Source organism: Acomys minous (genome assembly GCF_964271855.1).
Source record: "Acomys minous genome assembly, chromosome: 13".
Taxonomy (NCBI): Eukaryota; Metazoa; Chordata; class Mammalia; order Rodentia; family Muridae; genus Acomys; species Acomys minous.
Genome location: NC_140495.1, coordinates 110,984,923 through 111,011,289, shown reverse-complemented (window position 1 = coordinate 111,011,289; position 26,367 = coordinate 110,984,923). Strand labels below are relative to the sequence as shown.

Here is a 26,367-nt window from a genome sequence, read left to right as displayed (position 1 = left end):
CAAGCCTGCAGGACTCGCCCACTGCCAGCCGCTCTCTCCCTCTCCTCTTCCTCTTTCGAAGAATGTCCGGGTCCCTATAGGACTTTGGAGCGTCTGGTTCCGAATCAAGTGATTGGCTGGAACAACACGGACGAGCATGCGCAATGAGCGGGGGGGGGGGAGTGGGTGGGCGGGGCCGATCAGGCTCCGCCCCCTTCGGCTCTTTAATCTTGTCGCCATGGCAACCCCCAGGCTATTGGCCGGGCCTCCGGTTCAGAGGCCGTAGCTCGGCTCCATCCGGGTCTTCGGGCGGCGGGGGGCGGGGGACGGCGGGGACTCTGTGGGCTTGATTGGACGGTTTGCTTCGCCGCTGATTGGCCGAGGCCTGAGAGACGGTGCCCGGCCGGGGGGCGAAAGAGAGAGGGGAGAGAGAAAGAGAGAGAGGAGAGAGAGAGAGAAAAGGGGGCGGAAAGGCCGGGGTCGCAGGGTTCAAGATGGCTCCGGCCTGCTTGGGTGACGTGGAGGGAAGAAGCTGGGTCGGCCCCTCCCTGTCCGAGCAGCGGGCAGCAGAGCTGGGGTTAGCCCGACGTGCGGGCGGTGCTGCCATCGGTGTGCGCTGTTAGCCCGACTCCGCCTCTCTAGGTGATTCCCAGGCAGGGCCGCCCCCGCTGTCGTGTGACCCCCGGGACCACGGCCCGCTCGCCCGCCCGCCCGCCCGCCCCTCGGGTGACCCGCGGGATGGGGCGGACCCGCCCCTTCCTTGCTATCTGCCCGGCCCGGCTCTGGATCGCCTTCCTGGCTGGTCTCCTGGGAGCCTGGGTGCAGCCAACGTCAGTGGCCCTCACTGTAGCCCAAGGCGCAGGGTTAGGTAACAGTCCTCCCACGAGGGCTCCTCACCTAGAAGCCATGCAAAAAAACCCATCCAGGCCAAAGGTGCCCAAGGAGGCGGGAGACGTGAGCACCCCGATAAAAGGGCCTATGTGACTCAGAGGAGGAGAAGCTGGGACTCGATGGAGGGAGGTCGGGGAAGCGAGAAGAAGTGTTAAGATACTGACATGGCGACTGTGGAGGTAGGAGCGACGGAGGACACATGGCCCCATCCCACCGGAGTCCTATCGCTCCTAGGAAGCGGTGTCTGGTTTTGTTTGTTTGTTCTTAGTTTTTCAGAGACAGGGTTTCCCTGTGTAACAGTCCTGGCCGTCCTGGGCTCACTTTTGTAGGCCTGGCTGGCCTCGAACTCACAGGGACCCGCCTGCCTCGGCCTCCGGAGTGCTAGGGTTAAAGGCGTGCGCCTCCACGCCAGGCAGGAAGCGGAGTCTTAGTGTCCAAAATCCATGGAAAGGAAGCGCTTAGACGGATTCTTAAAAGCCTCAGCTGCAGCCTCAAACTCAGATACTCCTGCCCCGGGCTCTAACGTGGGATTACAAGCGCAATCGGCCAAAACCGGCAGCCAGAGTGTGTGTCGGGGGGAGGGGCTGGTTCAGGAGGGATGAAGGAAGGAGCAAAGTACGAAGGCAAACAAGCTTGCGGGAGGGAGAGCGCGCGTCCTTGTATCTGTAAGGACCAAAGGTGTGCGGAGGAGATGGGGCCCGGGACAAAGAGCAAACGGGCGGAGAGCCGGAGAGCTATTCAGGGAAAGATGGAAGAGTGAACTCAAGCCTTGAGTTCAGAAGGTACTTATAGACGTTTGCGGCAGGATGGGGGGGCAGAAGAAAGGGGGTGTCTGGGAGCCCCGGCGTCAGGGCGGAGCTAGACGATGCCGGGGAGCGGCGCGGGGACCAGGGTCACAGGTGCAGAGCGCGGCGGGCCGGGCAGCGGGGCCGCGAACCGGGGAGAGCTCTCCCGGGGCGGGGCCAGCGGAGGCCTGGCGGGCGTCGGGAGGAGGCCATTGGCGAGGCCCGCTGCCCATCATCGCCCCCCACTTCCTGGTCGGCCCCGGAAGCCGGCGGGCGCTGGGAGGGGTGGGGGAGATAGCGGCGGCGGTGGCCCCGGCCCTCAGAGAGCCGGCTGGGAGGGAGGGAGGGCGCTGGGGGTACGGCCCCCCCACCGTGCCTGCCGACATGGGCGCAGCTTCCCTCTCCCACCACCCCTCCATCGGCCGGGGCTAGGACATCCCCAAGTCCTGTCGCCCCCGTGGCACCGACACCGAGGCAGAGATACAGCCAGCCGCCACCACCGCTGCCGCAGCCTGGCTGGGGAGGGGGCCCGTCCCCCAGGCCCCCCGCCCCGTTGAGGTGCGGGCGGGAAGAGGACGGAAGGATGCGGGAGGAGGGCGCCGAGGGGGACCGGGATGGCGAGCGAGGTGGCTGGGAGGGCCGGCTGGGGAGAGGGAGCGACGCGGGCCGGCGACGGGCTGCGAGGTGGAGGGCTTGCCTCCCGTGCGAAGCCGGTGGGAGGGGGAGGACTGATGGCAGCTCGCAATCCGGGGCGGGGAGGGGGTGTGGACGAGGGAGCGACTCTCGGAGAGGGGATTCCCTTCGGGTTTCCCAGCCCCTCTGCTGCGTTTTTGGCCCCACATGACTTTTAGGCGGCGGTGAGAAGGCCAGGACTGCTTCCTAGGAATGCTGTCTGTCTGTCAGGCACCGGTTAACCTCTAGGCACAGAACCACTTAGTTCTCAGCGGCCCTCCATACTGGGATAGTCCCTCGGGGGAGGCTCTGGGGGCCTTTGCTAGGGTGAATGGGTCGTGTGCAGCTGGGCTGCCCCTGCGCGCCCCGTAGGCTGCAGAGAATGACGCTTACACTCCCATCAGAACGGCCCTCGTATTTTATGCCGTGCCTCATGTTCCAGTGCCAAATCTATGTGAGGACTTGGCATGATAGATCTGTCTGGAGTTTCCATGTTGCCTACACGCTTTGTTTTTGCGTGTTTGCTTTAGCTTGCCTTCTTGGCCTCACAGGTTCATCTGTAGTTGAGAGTGTGCAGGATTCTTCTGTGCGGGCTCCAGTGCTTGCCCTGTTAGGATAACAGTAGCTTCTTGTCCTAGGTGCCGCTCCCACCACAGGTCTGGATGTCACCGCAGCATGTACTGTGTACTGATTACACTGCCATTTATTTCATACGTTTATTGTCAGTATGATTGATTGCTCAGTTACCCATTTGACATCCTAATGTGTTTATAAATCTTTAAATATTTCTAAAGATGATTACTTCATCAGACAAAGGTTACACCAGTATTACTTGTTCTTTAATTCCTGGAAGCATTTTTTGTTGTTTTATTTTGAGACAGGGTCTCCTACGTAGTCCTGGCTGGCCTCGAACTCACCTGGCTCAGCCTCCTGAGTGCTGGGAATGGTGGCATATGCTAAGACTTCCTCCCCCCGCCCACGACAGTTTCACATAGCCTACAGCTGGCCTTGAACTGAGACTTAGCCAAGGCTAGCCTGGAATTCCTGCTCTTCTTCTTTACATGTACATGTCATCACACGCAATGTCCAAACGGCCATTCTTCGGTTGCTTTACTTAGCTGACTACCCGACCTGTGTCTTCACACACGTCTCTCTCCGCATAGTCTGTGTCACAGCTTAATGCAGCTCTGCCCTACGGTGAGCCCTGCACTGTGTATGCGCACTGCCTGTGCCCCACATGTTTGATGACATGGTGCGGTGGTCCCATTGTGTATTCTGTGTGCGATGGCACCTTCAGGATTTAGACTCTGGCTTCCCTGGGGCTGTGGGTATTTGGAGTGGGTTGCTTGGAGGCTCATTGCAGTCAGGATTTGGGCAGGGATGACTTTTCCTAATCACTGTTCCTTAAGAAGGTAGCTGCCCAGTTGACCAGAGCTGCCAGCCCTGGGCTGCAGGTGTAACTCGGCGGCGGCAGAGCGCTGCCAGCAGGTGAAAGTCCCAGCAGTGCACAATGAAAGGAAACAAAAACAACCAAACCGCCCAGTGTTAACTGCTTGGTTGTGGGTGTGTGTAGCCTTAAAATCCCTTCACCAAGGCCTGCTGAGCACCCGCTGTGCCTGCCTCTGCCTGGGCACTGAAGTGAGACAAAACCCCTATCCTGAAGTTGCTCGCAGTCTAGAGACAGAGCAGAAAAAAGCAGTGAGCAGTGGTGACCCCGTCGGTAGCTCTCAAACCTGGCGAGCGGCAGACTTACCTGGAAGGCACGTTACATTCGGCCTGGCCCGCTGCCAGGGCTCATTATGCGTGGATGAGGCCCAGAAGTTGCTGTTTCTACACCCTGACAAGCACTGGTCGTACGAGTGTCGTGGCGTGCACCTTTGCTCCCAGCGCTCAGGAGGAAGGACGCGTTCCGGCAGGAAGATTGTCATGACCAGTGTGGGACATGCAGGGATCTTTGAGAAATTTGTAACAAAAACATGAGCCTGGTGAGGTGGCACTGGGCTGCGCTGGGCTGGGCAAAGCTGGGGAGGGAGGGCCTGTCAGCCGCAGGGACGGTGGGGCCAGCACACGGAAGCGTGAAGGACTTAGGATGAGGGGGTGGGGGGGGGTGGGGGTGGGGAGGGGTGAGGTGGGGTGGGGTGGGGTGGGGTGGGGTGGGGGTCCAAGAAGCACAAGTCAGCTTTTCAAGCAAGGCCTTTTAGGGAGACACTCGGTGAGGTGGAGGGCAGGGGAAGAGCGTGCAGAGTGCAGCCCGGGCAGCAAAGACAGATGCTGGGTGGAGCAGTTAGCAGGCCTGCTGCTGAGTTCTGAGGTCCAGGGGCTGGGTGAGGGCTGGGGGTGTCTCCTGCTGCTGAGTTCTGAGGTCCAGGGGCTGGGTGAGGGCTGGGGGTGTCTCCTGCTGCTGAGTTCTGAGGGCTAGGGGCTGGGTGAGGGCTGGGGGTGTCTCCTGCTGCTGAGTTCTGAGGTCCAGGGGCTGGGTGAGGGCTGGGGGTGTCTCCTGCTGCTGAGTTCTGAGGGCTAGGGGCTGGGTGAGGGCTGGGGGTGTCTTTCCCAGCCTCTTGAAGGAAGGGCACACAACCTGACCCTGCCTCCAGCCGTGGGCCAAAATGGAGGAAGGAAGGGGCCTGGAAGGCAGGTTCTGCATGCATGCCTCCTGCTGTCCGCGCTGACCGGAAGCTCTGTCTACTGTGCCCTTTGCCTTTGATACTGCCTCTCACACCACCTGCCTGCCCACATTGCTTCCCTGTGTGTGTGTGCACGTGCGCACACGCGCGCGTGTGTGTCTGTCTGTCTTGGGTGTGGGTCCTAGACATGTACTTGCATCCCTTTGCTGGTCTCTAGGTATATCAGAAAATTTCAGCCAGGCGTGGTGGTGCACGGCTTTAATCCCAGCACTTAGGAGACCGAGGCAGGCAGATCTCTGAGTTGGAGGCCAGCCTGGTCTACAAAGCGAGTCCAGGACAGCCAAGGCTACACACAGAAACCTGGTCCCAAAAAACCAAAAAAGAAAGAAAATGTGTGTTTGTGTGTGAATGTATTAGCCTTGCGTGCCTAGGAATTTTTGTATCTGTAACAAGACCTTCCGTTCTTGACATTCGTTTCACATTGTTTATCAATCACTGTCTGTGTGTGTGTGTGTGTGTGTGTGTGTGTGTGTGTGTGTGTGTGTGTACAGTGACAGTGTGGCAGGGTTTGGGAGCTCAGGACATTTAGGTTTAACCGTGAAGCTGCTGCTGGGGAGCCCGTGCCCTCAGGTAAGCGCGTTCCTCTCCGTGAGCCATTTCCTGTGATGCCAGTAATGCAAAAAGAACTTTGTGAACAGTCACGTGGGCCACACACAGGCCACAGCAGACACACAGCGCTGTCCACCAGAACGAAAACGGAGCTGTGAAGTTTACTGTGTTGGCATATTTAACAGAAGCCAATAGACCCAGAAGGACTCGGCACACGATGGTGGGGTTCAGTGGCGGAGCTCTTACCCAGCATGGACAGGCCTAGCTCTGGGGTTGGGGGGCAGTGTTAATGGGATATTTTACGTGTCTGTTTTTCACCCAGAATCCTCAAGAATCTGGTGTGCATTTAACACTCCTAGCCCCTCTCCATTGGCAGTGGACGGGCACAAGTGTAGACTGCCTGTCCAGAGCGGGTTAACGGCACTGCATCAGCACCTAGGAGGCAGGGCTGCCGTGTGAACTAGAGACAGCCTGGGCTACAGAGGGCCAGGTCAGCCTCAGTTAGAATGAAACTTTGCCACACACATACACAAAAACAGCCCTTTCTAGCCGCCCTCTGTCAGTGCTGCAGAGGGACAGCTGTCTCAGACTGGCCTCCTCCCTCCCAGCTTTGCCTGCCCTGACCAATTAACCTGGCTCCTCCCCCTTGCAGGTGAGCAGAATGGAGCTGTGGCCTGGGCCGTGGACAGTGCTGCTGCTGCTGCTGCTGCTCCTGCTGTCCACCCTGTGGCTCTGCAGTTCCAGTGCCAAGTACTTCTTCAAGATGGCCTTTTACAACGGCTGGATCCTCTTCCTGGCTGTACTCGCCATCCCTCTGTGTGCTGTGCGAGGTCGCAATGTCGAGAACATGAAGTAAGGGGCTAAGGCGGGAAGTGGTGGGTCCTGAGGGAGCGGGCTACAGAGACGGCCAGGAAGCCAGGCGGTCGCGGGCGGAGGTGCGCGCGTGAGCGGCGTCAGTGGGTCCCACTGGGCCCCCTACCATGACCCCACAGGATCTTACGTCTGCTGCTGCTCCACGTCAAATACCTGTACGGGATTCGAGTGGAGGTGCGGGGCGCTCAGCACTTCCCTCCCACGCAGCCCTACGTTGTGGTGTCCAACCACCAGAGCTCCATCGACCTGCTCGGTGAGGCTCCTCGCAAGGCCCAGTCCCCTAGCATGGCCTTCTCTTCTGGCCCCTCCTCTTGGCTGTCACCACTCCCTGCCCTCCTCTCCCTGCCTGGGGTGGGTCTGTCCTCAGCAGGTGCACCCACCTGTAGTCAGCCATGGTTTCTCAGGCCTTCTCCAACCCACCCCTCTTCTGTTTGTGTGGGTGGTGACCTAGGGTGGGCTCAGTGCCTGCCCGCCGTGACGTTGCCTGATTGATACCCCACCCCCACGCCTGCCAAGGGATGATGGAGGTGTTGCCAGACCGCTGTGTGCCCATTGCCAAGCGTGAGCTACTGTGGGCTGGCTCTGTCGGGCTGGCCTGCTGGCTGGCAGGAGTCATCTTCATTAATCGGAAACGCACAGGAGATGCCATCAGTGTCATGTCTGAGGTGGCCCAGACCCTGCTCACCCAGGATGTGAGTCTTCCTGGGATGGGGATTTGGGGTTAGGGAGTAAATGGTTGCAAATGACCAGTTGTCAGTGCTGTGTCCTTGTTATAGTGTGGCAGCAACTGATGTGTGTGTTACCACCTCTTTCCCTCAGGTGAGAGTCTGGGTTTTTCCTGAAGGAACAAGAAACCACAATGGCTCCATGCTGCCCTTCAAACGTGGCGCCTTCCACCTTGCCGTACAAGCCCAGGTGATGACTGCAGCTCCTCCTGCGTGTTAGTGCCCCAACCACTCCCCTCCTGCCCAGGACAGGCCCGCTCACTGCCCTGCCTCTCCCCTCTTGCCCAGGACAGGCCCGCTCACTGCCCTGCCTCTCCTCTCCTGCCCAGGACAGGCCCGCTCACTGCCCTGCCTCTCCCCTCCTGCCCAGGACAGGCCCGCTCACTGCCCTGCCTCTCCGCAGGTCCCCATTGTCCCCATAGTCATGTCCTCCTACCAAGACTTCTACTGCAAAAAGGAACGCCGCTTCACCTCGGGTGAGTTCGCCTGCGCTGAGGGCTCTGAGCCGGCCGGGGGAGGGTGCAGCCAGCCACTCATGGGAGCCCAGGGAATGCTGCTGACGCTAGGGGATCTTAAGTGCCCACTGCACAAGCCAGGCCAGTCTCCACGGGGGATGGTTACAGTGTGGAAGGAAAAGAAAGTGTAGCTGGTGTGTGCAGCACCGAGTGTGGGGAGGGGCCTGTCAGCAGCTGGCCAGCGAGCATGCTGTTCCTCACCCCACCAGGACGATGTCAGGTGCGGGTGCTGCCCCCAGTGCCCACAGAAGGGCTGACACCAGATGACGTCCCAGCTCTGGCAGACAGAGTCCGGCACTCCATGCTCACCATTTTCCGGGAGATCTCCACTGACGGCCTGGGCGGTGGCGACTGTCTGAAGAAGCCTGGGGGAGCGGAGGCCCGGCTCTGAGCTCGCCTCCGCGCAGCCTTCCGCCTCCCCGCACACCTGTGCAGCAGGGCCACGCCCTCTCCCCGGTCCCCACTCCCTCCTCTCCTTTTGGAATCTTCAACTTCTGAAGTGAATGTGGATACGGCATCACTCCATGTCCTCTCCTGCCCCACCCACGGACTCTTCCTGCGTGGGCGCAGATTCCACTCCGAGCCCCACCTGCCATCTTGTCTTGTGGGACAGTTGCCTCCCCTCATCTCACGCGGCTCCTCCTGTGAGGGGGAGACATTCCATCCACCCCTCCCCTGTGGTCTCTTCAAGGCCTTCTCTCGCTCTTCACCCCACACTGGACAGTGGACTCATCTGTTCTGTGGAACAAACAGTCCACCCCTCACCCCCAAGTCCACAGGCGAGCGGGCTCATGTGCGAGTGCAGACTCCTCACCCTACGGCTGGAAGCTGAACCTGAACACTCGTCACCGGCTCACCTGGGGACTCCCTCAGCACTGTCCCCCTCCATGGGGCTGCCCAGAGGTCTCACCCCTGCTGTGCCAGGGCTGAGCACACTTCTGCGTCCCCTGTCCCCAGGAAAGAGGTCTTCCAGCACTATCTAACCAAATTCTAGAGAGGCCAACATCAGAAGCTGCACTCTCTGCTCCCCAGGGTCTTGGGGGAAGGAACCTGACCCTGGCCAGAGGGAGAGAAGGGCGCTTAATTTATTTCTCTTTCTTTTAAGGTGCCTCCCTCTTGAGGCAGCTTTCATTCCCTCCAGTGGCATTGGCCAGTCCCTGCCTCCCACCCCAGACCCGTTCCTCAGAGCCGGGAGGTGGGCTGGGGCAGAAGGAACCAGTGGGGTCCAGTTTTGTGTGGTTGGTTTTTATTATCTGGATAACAAGCAAGCAACTGAGAATAAAAGAGAAAGAGATCTGTGGGCGTTCTGTGGCCTGTTGCTCCCACGTGGTCAATCCCTGGGCCTGTTGCTCCCACGTGGTCAATCCCTGGGCCTGTTGCTCCCAGATTAGTAGGCGCGATTTAGGTAGGCGTTAGGGATCCAGGGTGTCGCAGGACCTGGTCAGCCACGGAGGCCTGGGCCCAGGCTATTGTCCTCACAGGCACCTGGTCAAAGGCAAAGAGGCAAGGTGGCTGTGGGCTGGAGGGAGGAACTGCCAGCCACACAACAAGACACAAGCGGCCCTGGGACCCGTCCCGGCAAGGTTTCAGCCGTCAAACGCCGATTTGAGGCTGGGTCTTCAGTCACAGAGGAGGAGCAGCGGACTCACAGGCACCCAGCCTTTCCTCGAGTAGCAGCACCTGGTCACTGAGGGACTCGATCCTGTCACCCCGGCCCCACAGCTCAGCCACCTGTTCCGGCCGCAGCTCTTCAGGTGGCATGGGCAACACTGCTCGGACCCAGGCTCCGGCCTGCGTGGCCCACTACAAAGGAAAGTGGCACCTCAGGATGCTGGCAAGGTCCCGGGAGCTCTGGCAACCCCAGCGCCTCTGCTCACCTGCTCCAGCCGCTCCAGGCGCCCGCGGAGCTCTGCCACCTCCCACCTCAAGGTCCGCTCCTCGCCTTCTGCTTCCCGAACTGGGACAAAGGAGAATGTGAGTGCGGCCTCGGTCTGGCCTGCTGCAGAGCCCCAGCCCCACCCTGCAGGCACCCCACACCCACCCGCCACGCTGAGGATGCCGGCACTTGTGGGCTCCGGAGGCCCCTCTGCGCAGGCGCGTCCGTCAGGACCCAGCACCAGGGGGTGTGGGCAGCTGCACGTGAAGCTGCCCAGGGTGTTGAGACAGCCATGAGAGCAGACAGTAAGGCTGGCCCTGCATTCATCCACATCTGCCAGAGAGAGGAGGGGGCTGAAGGGGGCGGGGTGCCGGCCGGGCGGGGAGGCCCCACTGCGTGTGGGGGCGCTGTCTTGCTTACCCACGTGGCAGTGCTTCCCTCCCCAGCCTGGGGCGCACTCGCACCGGTCTGGTCCAGTGCAGACACCTCCATTAAGACAAGGCTTGGAGCAGATGGCTGGGGTGCATTTGAGAAAAAAAGTTAAGAGTGGAACACAGTGCCCGCTCCCTAGCGAGGCTCCCACAAAAGCCTCAAGACCCAGCCTCACCTTCACAGGTGAGAGCTCCTGGGCGTGGCTTCTTCCAGCCCTGGCAGCACACCACATGTGTCTGCTGTACCTCCCGCCTCACCTCCCGCCAGGCCACACGGTAAGTGGTCCTAGAACATGGAGCCAGGCTCAGGACTCTGTGTGCCCACCCTGGGCTTGATTCTTGGGGTGCGCCTGAGAGACCTGGGGGGCTTCGGCCTCCTAAGGCCTCATCTCTCACCTGTACGTGCTGCACACCCGCCGCCCAGCACACAGGGTCAGGTAGGGCTTGTACACCGGTTGACTGTAGGACTCGTTGTAACGGAGCGGAACCAGCAATGTCTGCTTGGAGCACACTCCCAAACTGTAGCCGTGCCAGGGGACGGGGTGGGAGACACTGAGTGTGGCAGGCCGCAGCAGCCTTGAGTCCCACCTCCCTCACACCACTGAGATCTGGCGCACACAGTGTCCTGCCCTCATTTTACACTTTTGTGTTTGCCTCTTGCCAAACCCAACCCCAGCAGAGACCTCACCCTGCCCTCCCACCCCCATTTGCCGTCACCTTTCTTTGAAAGATCCTCCTTTGGCCCCCTGGCCTGACGTCAGCAGTAGGAAGAATGAAAGCGCACCCAGGGAAAGGCACAGCTCAGCCCTGGGCCCCATGGCGCTCGAGACTGGGCTGCGGGCAGCAGCTTAGCTGAGGCCCTCCTGAAGCAGCCTACTGAGGTCGGGCGGTCACTGTTCTGAATGAGCCATCACGTGGTCTACAGCGGCCTGTACAGCCTACAGGGCATGTCCGGCCATTAGCAAACCATGCTCTGTTCGCCCTCAGCCAGGATCACCCCTACCCCGACTTATCCAGTGCTTGTGGCCGGCCTTCCCACACCACCCTTTGCTCCCTTAAAATGTCACCTTCAAAGCTGCAGACACCAGCCGGGCGTGGTGGCGCACACCTTTAATCCCAGCACTCGGGAGGCAGAGGCAGGTGGATCGCTATGAGTTCGAGGCCAGCCTCGAGTCTAGGACAGCCAAGGCTACACAGAGAAACCCTGTCGAAAACAACTCAAAAACAAAACTGCAGCTACCTTACACACAAACCCAAGCATAGTAAACACATTCTGCCCTGGTGCTCTCCCCCCATCATGAATCCCCCCCCCCCTGCCACAGACCATGCCTCAGAAGCCTTCCCCAGCTCACTCCCACCCTGAGGCCAACAGTCCCGATTCCTTCCACCACCAACCTCCTCTCTGCACAACCTTCTCCCGCTCATCCCACCTGTTTTCTTGTCCACAGAGACTTCGGCTGCAGCAGCAGGAGCCCAGGCAGCCACGGCAGCAGCAGCTTAGACTGGTGGGTGGGCCTCTCTGGCTGGGAAGAGGCAACGGGGTTGGGCCAGGCAGTAGCCTCCCACTCCTGCCCGCCTCCCACAAGCTCCTCAGACTCAGGCGGGCCGGTGAGGTCTGCCTTCCTCACCTTCCCTTCAAGTACTGCTCAGCAAGACCCACACAGCCGTTGGAGGCCCCCAAATACAAAGTTGCTGGGGCTGATAGCAACCAGTACCCCACCCCTTTCAACCTAACACACTGGGATAATGTGAGGACAGGGAGGGAGACAATTCAAGAGCAGGTCACGGCCGAGCAGGAAAGAAAGCGGCTGTCACACAAGGGCAGGGGCAGCCCAAGGCGCCGAGAGGAAAACTGCCTCCATCTCTGGATGGCATTTGTTGAGGGCTGGGGGCACCACCCGCAAGGCGGAACAGACAGGGCCCTATTGTCTTAGTCCAAATTCCTCCTCCCAGGCAAAGGGAGACTCTGTACAGCCCCTCACCCAGCCCCGGCCTACAAAGGTCAAGGGGCATTGACGGGAGTCCACCCTGACCCTCCACCCCCTCGTCTCGCCTGGGGGTGGTGGGCCAATTCCACCCATGAGGCTGAGGCCCAAACTGCCGGAGCCTGGGGCTCAACCCCCTCACCCAAGGCTGGGACAGGAAGAGAATTGTCTTTAGCAGGAAAGAACCCACAGAGTCAGGAACCCACACAAAATGGGCATTGAGAGCACGGAAACACCAGCGGGGTCCCCACCCCAGACTAAGCATCCGGGCACCCAGGCCCAGGCTTTCTACGTCCACCCTCCTAGGGGAGCCCTTCACCTGGGAAAAAGCCATGCCACGCTGAGGAAATGAAACTTTATTTCTATAAATACAGGGAACACCCACTCACGGGTAGTTAAAAGAGGGGCTGGGACCTCAAAGAACCCAGGCTCCCAGGGGGTACCCCAATACTGATCATAGGGACTGGGGGAATCCCCAAACCTGAGATAGGCCTTGCAGGCCACAGCTATCCCCCAACACTGACACTTCAAAAGTGGAACTGTCCCCATAGGGGAGCCTCAGAACCCATCTTCCGGGCGTCCCTCTAGGTGAGGAGGCTGGCGTCGGGGGAAGTTGAGAAAAAGGGACGTAGGGATAACAGATGCTAAAAATGTCCTGAGTGGCCTGGAAGGAGGCCCCTGTGCTGGGCAGGGGCTGGGTTCTCCTCCGGTACAGCCAGACCCGGAGGAGCAACAGCAGCAGCGGTGAAGCCACTTATCGGCCTGGTGCTTCCCTCCCGACCTCAGCCGCGGGAGGAAGGAGAGCTTGGCGGCATCCCCAAGTGAGGGCCTGAGGTAGGGGACCAGGACTTATCATTCACAGAGGAGCAGTGGGAAGGGCTCTGGGAGCCCCGGTGGGGGAGGGGCAGTGTGGGACCGATGAGGCGGTCGCAGGGTTAGGCGTGCCGGAGCCTGGCGCCTGCTTCCCAAGGCCACCACGCGGTCTCTGGGCTGGGGAATTCCTGGAGACCCCTCCGGAGGACGTCTTCAGGAGAGCCACGGCTCGATGCAAGTATTGTAGAGCGTGCGGTTGGAGTGCCAGGTAGTGTGAGAGATCCCAGCCATCTGACACCTCTCGATGGCCCCCCGGGCCAAGAGAGTCTTCAACCCGAAGGAATCTCGAAGATACACCTTCAAGGTTGGGCGGAGGGGCGCGGAGACAGGGTGAGGCACTGCCGGTGTCCAGACCCCGCCTCCTCCCCCAGGCACGCATGCGGTCAGCTCTGGGGTCAGGGGCAGAGCGAGCGCTTACCGGCTGCTGCTCCATCTCCAAGACAGTTTCGTTGGCATCGTAGAAACCAAAGAAGCTACAAAGAGATTTGCAGGGAGGATATCAGGAGAGCCAGGACAATTAATGTGCCCCACAGAGACTCCCAGCGCACCAGGGGACAGCGTGGAGCGAGGAGCTGGGCACGGCGACACTTGGGAGATGAAGGCAGAAGCTTGGAGTTTGAGGTCAGCCTCAGCTACATAGCCAGTTCCAGGCCAGGCAGGCCTACCAGAGACCCTGTCTCAAACATCAAAAAACTAAGAACAGTTCCTGACTTAAAGAATTGAAGAGCAGGAGAGCTGGTTCCGAGGTTAAGAGCACTGGCTGCCTTTCCAGAGGACTCAGGTTCGATTCCCAGCAGCACCACGGTGTCTCCAAACCATATGTAACTTGGGTTCCAGCTCATCCATGCCATCTTATGGCCTCCGCTGAAATCGGGCGTGCATGTGTGGTACACACATGTACATGCAGGCAAATCACTCATACACATAACCTCTAAAACAATAATAAAAGAATTGCCAGGTGATAGTGGCGCACGCCTTTAATCCCAGCACTCGGGAGGCAGAGGCAGGTGGATCGCTGTGAGTTCGAGGCCAGCCTGGTTTACAAAGTGAGTCCAGGACAGCCAGGGCTACACAGAGAAACCCTGTCTGGGGCAGAGCGGGAAGTGGGGTGGGGTGGTGCTGTCTGTAATCCCAGTACTCTGGGAGACAGGCAGGCAGCCAGGGCTACACAGAGAAACCCTGTCTCGAAAAACAAGAGAGAGAGAGAGAGAGAAAGAGAGAGAAGAAGAAGAAGAAGAAGAAGAAGAAGAAGAAGAAGTGAAGAAATGAGCTGAGCCACACACCTGTAATCCTAGCACTCTGGAAGGCAGAGGCAGGTGGATCGCTGTGAGTTCAAGGCCAGCCTGGTCTGCAAAGTGAGTCCAGGACAGCCAGGGCTACACAGAGAAATCCTGTCTCAAAAAACTTAAAAAACAAAACAAAACAAACAAAAAAAACCCTGTACTCTAAAGTTGGATTTGCAGTTGGGTTGGTAGATTGGCCACCTAGCATGCACGAAGTTCTGAGTTCCCTGCCTTGCGCTGCGTAAACCTGACATGGGAACCAAAGTCTACATCCTTGGCTATGCAACAAGTTATGGGGCCAGCCTGGAATACATGGTGCTGTTTCAAACCAAACCCTAAAGACATCATTCCCACCTACCTATCTACTACCGTTCTTTCCTCTTGGTGCCAAGAATCAAACCCACGAGCCAGGCATGGTGGCACAGGCCTTTAATCCCAGCATTCAAGAGGCAGAGGCAGGAGGATCTCTGTGAGTTCAAAGCCAGCCTCTTCTACAGAGTGAGTCCAGGACAGCCCAGACTACTGAGGGAAAACTTGTCTGCAAAAACAAGCAAACAGGATGCTAGCCATGCACTCTGAGCTACACCCTCACCCACCATGTTGTCCTTGAGTAGAATCCATTTGGCAGCCCAGGCTGGCTCTGCCTCCAAGGTACTGGGATTACAGTGGGCACAGTATTAACATACGTTTTACCATAATAAAAAAAATAGCTCAAGGGCCTGACAGTGGCAACAAGGATTCAAGTTAACCATGCCCCCACCTCATCCATCTCCTCCTGCTCTCCCCACACTGCACTCCACCCCTGCCCCCCACCCCCCCATCCTCAGAGGCTCTGCTGGGCTCCCGTGGTGTGGCCTTCCCTTACTTCCTCAAGCTCGATCAGCTGGAAGCTCCTTCATGGGCGCTTCCCTCATGGCAGGCTGCCTCAGGCTACCCACAGGCTACAGCTGGCTTTGGCCGCCTCTCTCACTGCAGCTGAGATAGGTAAGCATTTCTAATTTAGTGCCTTCTCCCCAACCAGAGCAGAACGTACAGGACATCGGGGACTTTCTTTGCCAATGCCTCCCCAGGGCCCAGAACTGCACCTGGGCGCACACGGTGTTCAATAAATATTTGTTAAGGAAATTTCAGGTGACATTCCCAGATCAGTTCACGCTGGCATGCCACAGAGGCAGGTGTGCAGTGCCACGGAGCCACCAGCTTTCCTGTGATATGAGACGGAGGTAGATGCTCTTACGGGTCTGCGGAAAAAGGGCAGGTAATGTGAGAAAATGCCGGGGGCCTCACATTCACACTGTAGTGATGGCAGTGTCCAGACTTTAGCCTTCTTGAGATCGCGTTCTGTGTATCCCTGGCTGTCCTGGACTCACTTTGTAGACCAGGCTGGCTTGAAACTCAGAGATCCTCCTGCCTCTGCCTCCCCAAGTGCTGGGATTAAAGGCATGTGCCACCACTGCCCAGATTTGTTTCTGGTTTTTTTGAGACAGGTTTTTCTGTTAAACCCTGGCTGTTCTAGAACTTAACTTACTATGTAGATCAAGCTGGCCTTGAACTCAAGAGAGCCTCCTGCCTCTGCCTCCCCAGTGAGTGCTGGAAATAAAGGCTTGTGCCACCACACTCAGCAGTCTGACTTTGATGCTGTGCTCAGATACCCAAGATACAGCCCCAAGGAAAATCTGGACAAAGCACACAGGACCTTGATAAACCATCTCTGCAACCTCCTAAAATCCTGTGATTACTTGAAAATTATTTCTGTATAGATGTTTGTGTGTGGTTTTTGAAATTGGGTTCCATGTAGCCCAGGCTGGCCTTGTGTTGACTATGTAGTCCAAGGATGACCTTGAACTTGTGATCCTCCTCTCTGCTTCCAGAGTCCTAGGATGCAGCCCTGGTGGCCGAACTGGGGGTGGGAGGGAGAAGCATGTGTGCTAGGCAAGCCCTCTACCAGCTGAGCCACATCTCCAGCTGCCAAAATTAGCAGACTTTGTAATGCCAGCTTTTTGTCTGCTTGCTTGCTTGCTTGTTTGGTGGTGGCGGTGTTCTGGACGGCCTGAAGCAGAGATTAAACATATATCGGTTTTCTGGTGTTTTGGTGAAAACAATCTCATTTTCTTGCCCATACTCATCCTGAGCTCCTGGGTTCAAGTGATCTTCTTGCCTCAGACTCAAATATCTCTACAGGGGTGAAGTACGTAGACACTTGCCTAGCACGTGTCAGTCCCTGGGTCCCGTCCCCAGCCTTGCCAAAAAGAAATAAGAGGGAGACGTGGATGCGGTGGTAACACCTGTCCCTTGGGAGGCAAAGGCAAGAGGCTCACCCATCAATCCTGGGCTACACCAGGGAACCCTGTCTCTAAAACAGATGTCTACTGTAGGGGGCAGGGGTTTGGGAGATCACGATCTGTGCGGGTTGCAGAGCCCCACTTCAGCCTTTATAACCAATCCCTTGTTACCTAGATTGCCAGGGGGTGATAACTCCATCATCAGGGCCCCCAATCAGCACCAAGCGGCCCACTCGAAGGAAGTTCTTCCGCCATGCTGCAGAGACAGGAAGAAAGGGAGTCAGCCACAGAGGCCAGGCCAGGTGTAGATAAAGCAGGCATGCGTGCACTCGGGTGGGGTTGGGGTCTTACCGGTGGCGTTGGGATGGTCTCGCTCCCCGTTGATGAGGGCCAGAAAGCTGCTGGCATTGAGGTACAAGTCATCGTGGTGAGGATCTGAGTGCAAACAACAGTCAGGAGGCAGCCGGGAGCTGGGGTGTGGCACAGCTGGCCAAGTCCCTGCCTAGCATGCCTGAGGCCCTGGGGTGTGACCCCAGGCACCACATGACCTGGGCATGGGTGGCACACACCTGTAATCCTAGCAGTCAGGATGTTAAGTCATGAGGATCAGAGGTTCAAAGTCACCCTTGGCTACACAGAGTTCAAGGGGGCTGGAGGGCTGGCTCAGTAGTTAAGAGCACCAGCTGCTCTTCTCCCAAGACTCTGGTTCAATTCCCAGCACCCACAGGTGGCTCACAACTGCCTGTGACTCCTGTCCCACGGGATCCAAAGCCGCCTTCTAGCCTCCACAGGCAACAGGCACGCTATGTGGTGCACATATACACAGATAAGACACTCATACACTAAGATCAAAAAATTAAAGTTAAGGGGGCTGGAGAGATGGCTCAGCGGTTAAAAGCACTGGCTGCTCTTCCAGAGATCCTGAATTCAGTTCCCAACAACCGCATGGTGGCTCACAGCCGTCTATAGTGAGATCTGGTGCCCTCTACTGGCCTGCGAGTGTACAAGCAGACAAGACACCCATATACATAAAATACACAAATAAATCTAGTATAGTAGTGAGGACAGACTCGGAGCCACACAACAGAAAATAACTGTCAACACATTGGAAGGCACTTCTGGGAGGTTTGTTTTGTTTCATCTGATTTTTGAGACAGGATGCTGGCTGCCCTGTAACTCCTACATAAGTCAAGTTGGCTTCGAACACAGAGATCCTCAGGCCTTTGCCTCCAAAGTGGGGGTGGGGCACAGGGGGGATTAAATGCATGTACCGCCGTGCGTGGCCTGGAAGGCTTCTCATCTGGTTCCCTGACTGAGCCGATGGTCAGAGCACGTTACTCTCGTTGATCGGATGATTGCAACCACCTCCCTGGGTTCATGCTATATTACTCTGTCGATGGAGGTACCCAAGGCTACCCAACAAAGTCAGACTGCAACCCCTCACCTGGCGCCAGCATCCAGTCACACTCCACTGTGCTAGAGGTTAGCCCCTACTGGACCAAATCCAGCTGGTAACTTGTTTCTGTAAATAAAGCCATGCCAGGACAGCCACTCACTCACAAGACCCTATGGTCCACACTGCAGCTGCCAAACTGGCACCCACAGTAGTGGGGAGTAAAAACGCACTCCTGAAAGTTGTTCTCTGACCTCCATCTATGTGACATCACACACACACACACACACACACACACACACACACACACACACACACACACACACACACAGAAACGATAATCTTTGTTTATCTGGCTTGGTTTTTCCAGGCAGGGTTTCTCTGTGTATAGCCTTGGCTATCCTAGACTCACTTTGTAGACCAGGCTGGCCTCGAGCGCACTGCGATCCAGATCTGCCTGCCTCTTCCTCCCGAGTGCTGGGATTAAAGGCGTGCACTACTACGCCCGAGACAGGGTTTCTCTGTGTAGCCTTGGCTGTCCTGGAACTCACCTTGTACACCAGGCTGGCCTTGAACTCAGAGATCCACCGGCCTCTGCCTCCTAAATGCTGGGATTAAAGGCGTGCACCACCACCACCACTGTGCCTGGCTAATCCATTATTTTCTTAAGAAAAATTTTGCAATAAAAAAAGAAAAATTTTGCAGCAGATTACACTTTTGGAGGCAGCTGGGTGGCTTGCATACCACATTCGGAACCTTTGGGTTTGATAAACAGAATCGGTTGCTTTGGCTATGGTAGAGGTGGGAGCAGCAGGCCCCACCCACTCACGGAGGCCCCGCCCACCTACAGCGCCCCGCCCACGGAGGCCCGGGAGCAGCATCTCCCACTCACCATGCCAGTAGTTGCAGATGGAAAACTCCTGGCCCCAAGGACTGTAGCAGACCCGATAGAGGTTAGAGCGCATGGAGGTCGGGAACAGCCACTTCAAATAGTCCGTGTCTGTGAAGAGAACGGCAGTGGCAAGTGGCCTCAAACCTCTGTGCCCCAGACACGTCGCCTTCTGTGGAACCCACAGTGCCCACTCACCTCCATACTGCCCCATCTGCGGAGAGGAGAGGGAGATGAAGGAATCCACGTTGTGTTCATCCATGACGGACAGCAAAGCGCGGCACACCAGGCCCCCTGGAGGCAGAGCAACAACGTAGGCTCTTACCTACAGACACCAGAGCGACCCCTGGTTCCTGTCTCTCGGAATACTGAACGTGGGCCCGGGGTCCCAGGCTGCAGAGATGGCCCAGCGGTTAAGAGCGTTGACTGCTTTTCCAGAGGACCCTGGTTCAATACCCAGCACCCACATGGCAGCTCACAACTGTCTGTAACTCCAAGATCTGACACCCTCCCACAGACATAAATGCAGACATACATACAATGTACATAAAATTTTTAAAAATCTTAATTTTTACTTAAAAAGGGGGGGACCTGGGATCCAAGATAGCGGATACGTTTAGTGCCAACAGGTCGCATGCTAAAAGCCTCTAGACCTCTGGCCAACTGATAAGCCTTTAGCTGCTCTCCAAACCCTTAAATCCAAGAAACATGGACAATGAGGACAGAAGGAAGCCTCCCTCCCATTCCGGGCACACAGGAGGAAGCCACGTGCTGAGGGAATAAAGACAAGCAAACAAACAAAAAACATGGCCCCTTTGCCAGGGCTCTGAGCAGAGCAACGCAAACGCTGGAAATCACACCTCAGATGAGTCTGGGAGTCAGGAGTTTGTGTTGCCTACCCTGAGAGTAGCAGATGAGGTGCACCCCATCGGGGGCCTTTTCCATGATGGGGACCACAGCCTCTTGGAACCCTTGCACCTGTTCCCACAGGGGCCGCAAGCTCTCTCTGCCATCGAAGAGATCAAGCACTGTCACCACAGTCCCGGGGTGTGTCTGTGGGAAAGGGGGAATGCAGCCACTGGGGTTGGGCTATGGGAGGCCACGTGCAATCACTGTGCTTGCCGGAACCAGGAGCCCCGGTCCTGCAACTCTCCCCCGTGCCAGCAGCAGTACCCTGAAGAAATGGCCTAGTGGGGTTGTCTCTCAGCTGCCCTCGCCTCCTCCCCCAGCCGCCACCCGGCGTCCCCTGACAGACCTCATTGATGTAGCCCAGCAGGTGGCGGAAGCTGTACGAACTGTCAAACAGCCCGTGCACCACGATCACTGGCTTGTAGGACCCGCGGTGGGGCGCGGGGGCTGCGGACATCAGCGGCCACAGGAACGGCAGGAGAAGCAACGTCCACGCGCAAGGAAGCCTCTGCCTCCATCGCCCCGGCATGCTCCCACCTGAGAAGCAACGAGGGGCGGTGAGGGAGACGAACCCCCTCTGCTCCCCAACAGACGCACAGCAAGCAACCCCCCCGGCCTCTGCCCCTACACCTGATCTTTACGACAGCCGACTTTTACTTACTCCAGTTGGCTCGGCACAAACACACCCCTTTACCACCTCCACCGCCAATGCTCACCCTAAGTCCCGCCCCAATTTGGCGCTCAGGGGACTTGGTCCCTAGGCCCAGGATCTTCCTTAAGCATCACCTCGGCCATGCACAACTCCGGGTTCTGCAAAGGCCCCAGAGCGACAGCCCTGGCCCCACGGAGAGTGGAAACTCCCACCTGGCCTGGGTCTGGAGGCTTCGCCCCTCCAGCTGTTTACTTGTACCCAGTCTGGAATCCACGGGGTGGGAGGGAAAAGGGGACCAGGAGAGCGCGCAGGGGGATGACGGACGGGATGGGGGAAGGCTGCTCGGGGTTGGGCAAAGCCGTCACGTCCGGGGCTTTCCCTGGTAACCCAGCCAGCGTCCCCTGCAACGCGGACCGGGGACCGGGGAGGCAATGGAACGTTCCATTGCACCCAAAGAGCCGGGGAGGAAATAGGCGGAGCGATCCATTCAGCCGGATGGGGAAACGCAACAGTAGAGAAGATAGCCCCGGGCATTTAAAGAAGGGTTTCCTAGGCTCAGCCGCATCCAGCCACCCCAGGGGCCCCACTGCCCCTCCTGGATGCGCCCCCACTTTCCAACCCAGGCTGTCTGGCTTCGCAGCAGAGCCCGAATTCCTGGTACCAAGAGAAGGTGCGAGGGTAGAGGTTAGGACTGACGAAAAGCGATCCCCGCGTCTAGCCGGACTCCAGGCTTGTGCCAGGCCAGCGTGCCAGGCCTACGGCAGGCGGACCGCCCCTCTCCCCTGCCCTGCCTGCCCCCCTCCCCCCGCCCGCGCCCCGCTCCCGATCGGCGCCTTACAACTCTTCACTTTGAAGTGCGTGTTGTGCCCTTGTCTCCGGAGACGCCGAGAGTCCTCCAGGCCCCTCGAGTGAAGTGCAGCCTGACCCAGTTTCTCTGGCCCTACTTTTATCTCCGCATTCGCGACCCACCCCTCCGTGACCCACCTTACAAGGGCGTGGGGCCCCCGGGGCCTGCCAGGACTCACCGCAGGACTCCGCCGGTCTTTCAACCCTAAGCGAACCCAACGATCTGCTCCTCAGATCCCTGCGAGCGGCCGGCGACACTAAACCAGCCACCGCAGCCTGACTTCCGTGCCGCAAGCAAAGCGCTGGCACCACTCGGCCCTACCCGTGACCCCGGCGCGCGCCCGCTGGCCTTTATCCTAAGCCAGGGCTTTTGCTTAGCAGTTTTAATAAGTTTGCAGGATTTCTGAGCGTGCCTGGGCTGGTCTTTGCTCGGTATAAACTCGCCTCTCAATTAAAGCCCAGAAGCCTGTAGCGAAGATGGTGTGTGGGAGGGAGGGATGGATCACCGGGTTCTCTCTGATCCATGCACGCTTGAAAAACCAGAACCGCCACTGTGAGGCTGTGGTGTTTAAAAAAAAAAAAATCAGACCTGGGAGGAGCTCAGGCCAGGCCATGGGGACGGCTCTGCAGGACGCCACCGGAGGGGCTCTGTCCTAGGGCAACTGCCACGAGGGGGGTGGGGGGGCCCCCGCTGGAAAACACTAAAGGGGGGAACATGTCTGATTCTCTTGGTAGGTTTCTGCAAAAAGCCCCAACTGGTGTAATCCCTGTAGACAGCCCGTCCTCACCCCGCCTCCCCACCCACGACCTCCAAGACACAAAAAGCAAATAAAAGGACTTGAAGTCACTGCTGTGTCTTGGGTTGACATCCCTGGTGGCTCTGCGTCTTGGGGCAGGAGGCACGGGGGCGGGGGCACAGGGGGTACTGTAAGAAATGGAGATAAATGCTGACAGGCCCAAGAATTCTTCAGCGCGCCCACCCCACCCGCCAAGCACGGTTTTCCAAACCTGCCTGTCAAAAATAAGCAAGTCCATCTGCTGAAGCGTTTCAGCCTCTTTTTATTCTTGTTGTTTTGATTTTCGAGACAGGGTTTCTCTGTATAGCCCTGGCTATCCTGGACTCGCTTTGTAGACCAGGCTGTCCTCGAACTTACAACCATCCTGCCTGGTGCTGGGATTAAAGGCGGCATTTCAGCCTCTTAACCCTGGAGAAAGAAGGTACCCATGCACCCCACAGGCTGTTTCTCTCCAGCTATCTTCACACAATGGCTTCCTCCCTCGACTGCTAGGAGGCCGTATTGGGGGGGGGGGGTGTTTCAGACCCTCTTGGTTGCTGGCTTTGCACAGGTCTCACTCACACCGGGTTCTGTCTCCAACTGGAGAGAGACTAGAGCTATCCTGCAGGAAGTTCTGAGGACAGAGCCCCTTGGGTGAGCAGGGTCTGTGTGAATGGGGTCTGGAGATTAGTGCGGTAAATCCAGTGAGCTGCCTAATTCCCACAATGGAACCACTACTGCGCGTCTTTGCGGGAGACACTCTAGAGAGTTCTCTCTCCCTCCTTCCTTCTCTTAGTCCCACCCGCCTCGCCTGGTCTTGCCTCCCAGTTTCCATGACAACTCCAAGGGAGCCTAAACTGGGGGCTTGAACGCAAGGGTGAGAGGAGGAAAGAGGTGGTCCAGAGCAGAGAGAGGCCCAGTTGTGGGGGGAGGACTCTGAAGCTCTCCCTCTCCCTCGCCTCGGTCCCTTTAAGCTCCCCCCTCGCCACTCTCCCTCTGCCCGCCCCCCCCCCCCGCCCCGACACTGTCTTCATCTCTCCATCTCTGCGCTGCTGCTGCTGCCGCCGCCGCCGCCGCCGGCTGCGCCATCCCGGACCCAGACTCCTGCGCCAGCAGCCAGGGGGCCCTGACTCCAGCTTCAGAGACCCTGTCCCAGCGATTGCAAACATGTCCTCGGAAAAGTCAGGTAAAATATAGCTATAGATTATATATATAACCACCACCCCTCCCTCATCTGTCTGACCCTCACTTGCTCCCCCCCGCACCCTCCCCCCCGCACCCTCCCCCCCCCCTTCTCTGACCCTCTCTGTGGCTCAGTTCATTCATATCCCCCTCCTCCTTTTCCTGTCTTCGGGTTAGTCTGCCTCTGTGAGATGTCAACAACATGGGGGGGGGGAGCAGATTGAGAAGGGAAAGGAGGCACAGCCAGGTACCGCAGGGACACCATCGTCACTGGGAGTGACAGATGGACAATCACTGGCTCACTGGCATGAAGACACCCAGTGGAAAAATAACGGAGACTTGATCAGATGGGGGTTGGCGGGGAAGTAAGATCTAGAAGACTCTCCCCCCCCCCCCAGATTTCCCTATGTAGCCCAGACTGGCCTTGAACTCTCAGTTCTTCAGCCTCCCGCCCCTGGCTCTTAAGTAGGAGGATTTCAGGCATGGACCACCATGCCTAGTCCCAGAAGACGTGTTTGTTTTGTTTTGTTTTTTTTAATGGACCCATCAGAGGCCATGAGTTCCCAGGTAACTCCGCTGAAAGAAAGTGGAGCCTTTAAACTGAGCACGCATGACCCCAGTGTCATGGCCCCATGTGGAGGGAGAGGTGATGCTCGGAGACAGCCCCGGATTGAGGGTGTGTGGGTGACAGCTGTGGGTGACAGCAGACAAACCGGGGAAGAGATGTGACGGCGGCAAAACTAGATTGGGGGCAGGTGGCCTAGATACAAGCCCTTCCCTGACCCCAAAATGGGAGATGTCATCTCGACTGTCTCTCGCTTGCCGTTTCTCCATCTCTCACTGTCTTGTGACTCCTGCCCTTCTGATCTTCTCTCCCCCATCCTCTTCTCCTTTTCCATGACCAGGCCTTCCAGACTCAGTCCCCCACACTTCGCCTCCGCCCTACAATGCCCCCCAGCCTCCGGCCGAGCCCCCCATCCCGCCTCCACAAACGGCCCCCTCCTCACATCACCACCACCACCACCACTACCACCAATCGGGCACTGCCACCCTCCCGCGCTTAGGGGCAGGTGGCCTGGCCTCTGCCGCGGCCAGCGCTCAACGCGGTCCTTCGTCCTCCGCCACGCTACCGCGGCCCCCCCACCATGCACCGCCCGGCCCCGCCGCCGGGGCTCCCCCACCCGGCTGTGCCACCCTACCCCGCATGCCACCCGACCCTTATCTGCAGGAGACTCGCTTCGAGGGTCCTCTTCCCCCACCGCCGCCTGCGGCCGCCGCCCCGCCCCCTCCAGCGCCGGCCCCGACGGCCCAAGCCCCGGGCTTCGTGGTGCCCACGCACGCGGGGGCGGTGGGCACGTTGCCGCTGGGGGGCTACGTGGCGCCGGGCTACCCGCTGCAGCTGCAGCCCTGCACTGCCTATGTTCCGGTGTACCCGGTGGGCACGGTGAGTGTGGGGCTGACAGGACCTAGGAGGACAGGGAGGCAGGTGCCACGGGGTGGGGGGCAGCAAACGGGGAGCTGGGAGAGAGCGAAACAGTCTGGTAACAAGCCCCAGACAGAAGGGGGGAGGGGCTGTGAGTGGGAAGGTGGTGGGCCTGGTTGGGGAAAGGGGGTGTCTTTGGGGGTCAGAGGTCAAGATTTGGGAGGCGGTTCAGAAGCCAAGAGGTGGTCTGAAAGAAGGAAACAACTTGCAGGGAGAGAACGAAATGGAAGCTGGAAAGTCAGAAGGGCAGAGCAGGGCAGAAGCCTGGGCATAGGGATGCCAAGGAGTGTGGGAAAAGGTACAGAAGGGTAGAATTAATGACACTACAAAGCGGTCCTAGGCCTATTTCACTGCCAGGAAAGATAGTGAGTTGGCTGCACCCCACCCCAACCCCCTCGCCGCCCCTTAAATCTTAGAATCGTGTTTTAAAAAACCTCTGTGCCAACTGGCCAACCGCTGGCAAGCAGCGGGAGTGTAGGCGTGACGTCCCTTTCCTCCCCCCACTGTCCTTCCCACAGCCCTACGCAGGCGGGACCCCCGGGGGTCCTGGAGTGACCTCCACTCTGCCCCCGCCGCCCCAGGGTCCAGGGCTGGCTCTGTTGGAGCCCAGGCGCCCGCCGCACGACTACATGCCGATCGCCGTGCTGACCACGGTCTGCTGCTTCTGGCCCACAGGCATCATCGCCATCTTCAAGGCCGTGCAGGTGTGGGGGGGTGGGGGCGGGAAGGGAAAGCTTAGGCTAACCGGGTTTCCTTAGTCAGGGCCATTTTGAGCCAGTCCTTAGAGGGGGGTGGGCTGCGTTGGGTGAGCAGCGGCTCCCTGACTCCCTTCCTACACCCCTCTCCGACAGGTGCGTACGGCCTTGGCCCGAGGAGACATGGTGTCCGCCGAGATCGCTTCACGCGAAGCCCGGAACTTCTCCTTCATCTCCCTGGCCGTGGGCATCGCGGCCATGGTGCTCTGTACCATCCTCACTGTAGTCATCATCATCGCCGCCCAGCACCACGAAAACTACTGGGATCCCTAAAAACCTCCCCATCTCGGCCCCACTCTGTGCTCCCCAACCTCCCAGGCGCACCGCGCAGTCCTGCCGCCTACCCAGCGCGCGCCCTGCACATCCTCCTGAGGCGCCGCTGGACTCCCAGGCATCATAAACTCCGCCCCCGCGGAACGTCTGGCCCAGAGAGTACGCTCAGTTCCTCAGGAACCCCTCCAAAGCCCACATCCTCAGCCGCACTGGAATCTGCGCCAAAACCCGCGCCTCCAGTCGCCCCAATTTCCCACCCCATCAAAGTGCAGTGCCAGGGGAGGAGCTACCCTGGTCTCCGCTCCCCAGTAAGGAGTCAGGTCCCCGAAGCCCCGCCTTCTCTATAGGCTCCGCCCAGCTCCGCCAAAATCCCGCCCTCAGGTCGGCAGGCTCCGCCTTCTTTTTTTCCTTACGGGGTGATTCGGTCTGGTGACTGGGTTTGTGAATCCAGGCGCACCCCACAGGCAGACGGACTCCTCCCCCTATCCTCCTACTCTGGCTCGGATTTTTGCCTGTGCGGATTTTTCTCTATTTTCTTGCTAATTACAGAACTTCCCGTTTTGTTGCTTTTGGGGTGAGATCTAGGAGGTTCCTGGTTTAGTACCCCTCACCTGGAAAAAGAACCAAGTTCCTGCAATGTAAATACCCTTTCTACCTGTGCCAACCCCTGGGCTGAGGGGGGCGGGGGGGGGGGGCAGGAGGGAAGCCGGGGTTAAAGGGAGGGAGCCGGCGCTCCCCTCAGCCCTAGATTTGTTTTGATCTGTGTGTGCGTGTGTGTGAATCCCCGAAAGACGGTATTAAAGACA

At 58.5% G+C, this 26,367-nt stretch overlaps 4 protein-coding genes across 16 annotated transcripts; 2 read left to right on the top strand and 2 right to left on the bottom strand.

Annotated features, from left to right (window-relative positions):
* Window positions 1-404: 404 nt before the first annotated feature.
* AGPAT1 (1-acylglycerol-3-phosphate O-acyltransferase 1) lies at window positions 405-8,967 on the top strand. Of its 4 annotated transcripts, none has more exons than XM_084752067.1 (7): window positions 405-621; window positions 6,213-6,412; window positions 6,553-6,686; window positions 6,950-7,125; window positions 7,253-7,348; window positions 7,562-7,634; window positions 7,883-8,967. In XM_084752067.1, the coding sequence occupies exons 2-7, from the start codon at window positions 6,222-6,224 to the stop codon at window positions 8,062-8,064; spliced, it is 852 nt and encodes a 283-aa protein (XP_084608193.1). In that variant the 5' UTR covers window positions 405-621; window positions 6,213-6,221; the 3' UTR covers window positions 8,065-8,967. The 4 variants fall into 4 exon arrangements, with proteins under 4 accessions (XP_084608193.1, XP_084608190.1, XP_084608192.1 ...); XM_084752064.1 differs by lacking the exon at window positions 405-621 and adding an exon at window positions 826-1,049; XM_084752066.1 differs by lacking the exon at window positions 405-621 and adding an exon at window positions 1,480-1,652.
* EGFL8 (EGF like domain multiple 8) lies at window positions 8,903-12,166 on the bottom strand. Of its 2 annotated transcripts, XM_084752068.1 has the most exons (8): window positions 10,698-12,166; window positions 10,377-10,499; window positions 10,157-10,266; window positions 9,970-10,065; window positions 9,715-9,882; window positions 9,551-9,630; window positions 9,323-9,476; window positions 8,903-9,158 (listed from the first exon to the last, which is right to left on the bottom strand). In XM_084752068.1, exons 1-8 carry the CDS (start codon window positions 10,796-10,798, stop codon window positions 9,115-9,117), a joined length of 876 nt encoding a protein of 291 aa, XP_084608194.1. In that variant the 5' UTR covers window positions 10,799-12,166; the 3' UTR covers window positions 8,903-9,114. The 2 variants fall into 2 exon arrangements, with proteins under 2 accessions (XP_084608194.1, XP_084608195.1); XM_084752069.1 differs by lacking the exon at window positions 9,715-9,882.
* A 140-nt stretch (window positions 12,167-12,306) lies between these two features.
* Window positions 12,307-22,861, bottom strand: PPT2 (palmitoyl-protein thioesterase 2). 8 transcript variants are annotated; one of them, XM_084752058.1, is made up of 9 exons: window positions 21,272-22,861; window positions 19,941-20,131; window positions 19,585-19,738; window positions 18,884-18,979; window positions 18,689-18,796; window positions 16,755-16,838; window positions 16,575-16,659; window positions 13,257-13,311; window positions 12,307-13,135 (listed from the first exon to the last, which is right to left on the bottom strand). In XM_084752058.1, exons 2-9 carry the CDS (start codon window positions 20,121-20,123, stop codon window positions 12,992-12,994), a joined length of 909 nt encoding a protein of 302 aa, XP_084608184.1. In that variant the 5' UTR covers window positions 20,124-20,131; window positions 21,272-22,861; the 3' UTR covers window positions 12,307-12,991. The 8 variants fall into 8 exon arrangements, 6 of the variants coding, with proteins under 6 accessions (XP_084608184.1, XP_084608185.1, XP_084608182.1 ...); XM_084752059.1 differs by lacking the exon at window positions 21,272-22,861 and adding an exon at window positions 21,085-21,214; XM_084752056.1 differs by lacking the exon at window positions 21,272-22,861 and adding an exon at window positions 20,381-21,078.
* Window positions 22,862-22,915: 54 nt separating this feature from the next.
* PRRT1 (proline rich transmembrane protein 1) lies at window positions 22,916-25,695 on the top strand. 2 transcript variants are annotated; one of them, XM_084752063.1, is made up of 4 exons: window positions 22,916-23,054; window positions 23,956-24,494; window positions 25,115-25,237; window positions 25,385-25,695. In XM_084752063.1, the coding sequence occupies exons 1-4, from the start codon at window positions 23,036-23,038 to the stop codon at window positions 25,559-25,561; spliced, it is 858 nt and encodes a 285-aa protein (XP_084608189.1). In that variant the 5' UTR covers window positions 22,916-23,035; the 3' UTR covers window positions 25,562-25,695. The 2 variants fall into 2 exon arrangements, with proteins under 2 accessions (XP_084608189.1, XP_084608188.1); XM_084752062.1 differs by having other exon boundaries at window positions 25,052-25,237.
* The last annotated feature ends 672 nt before the right edge of the window (window positions 25,696-26,367 follow it).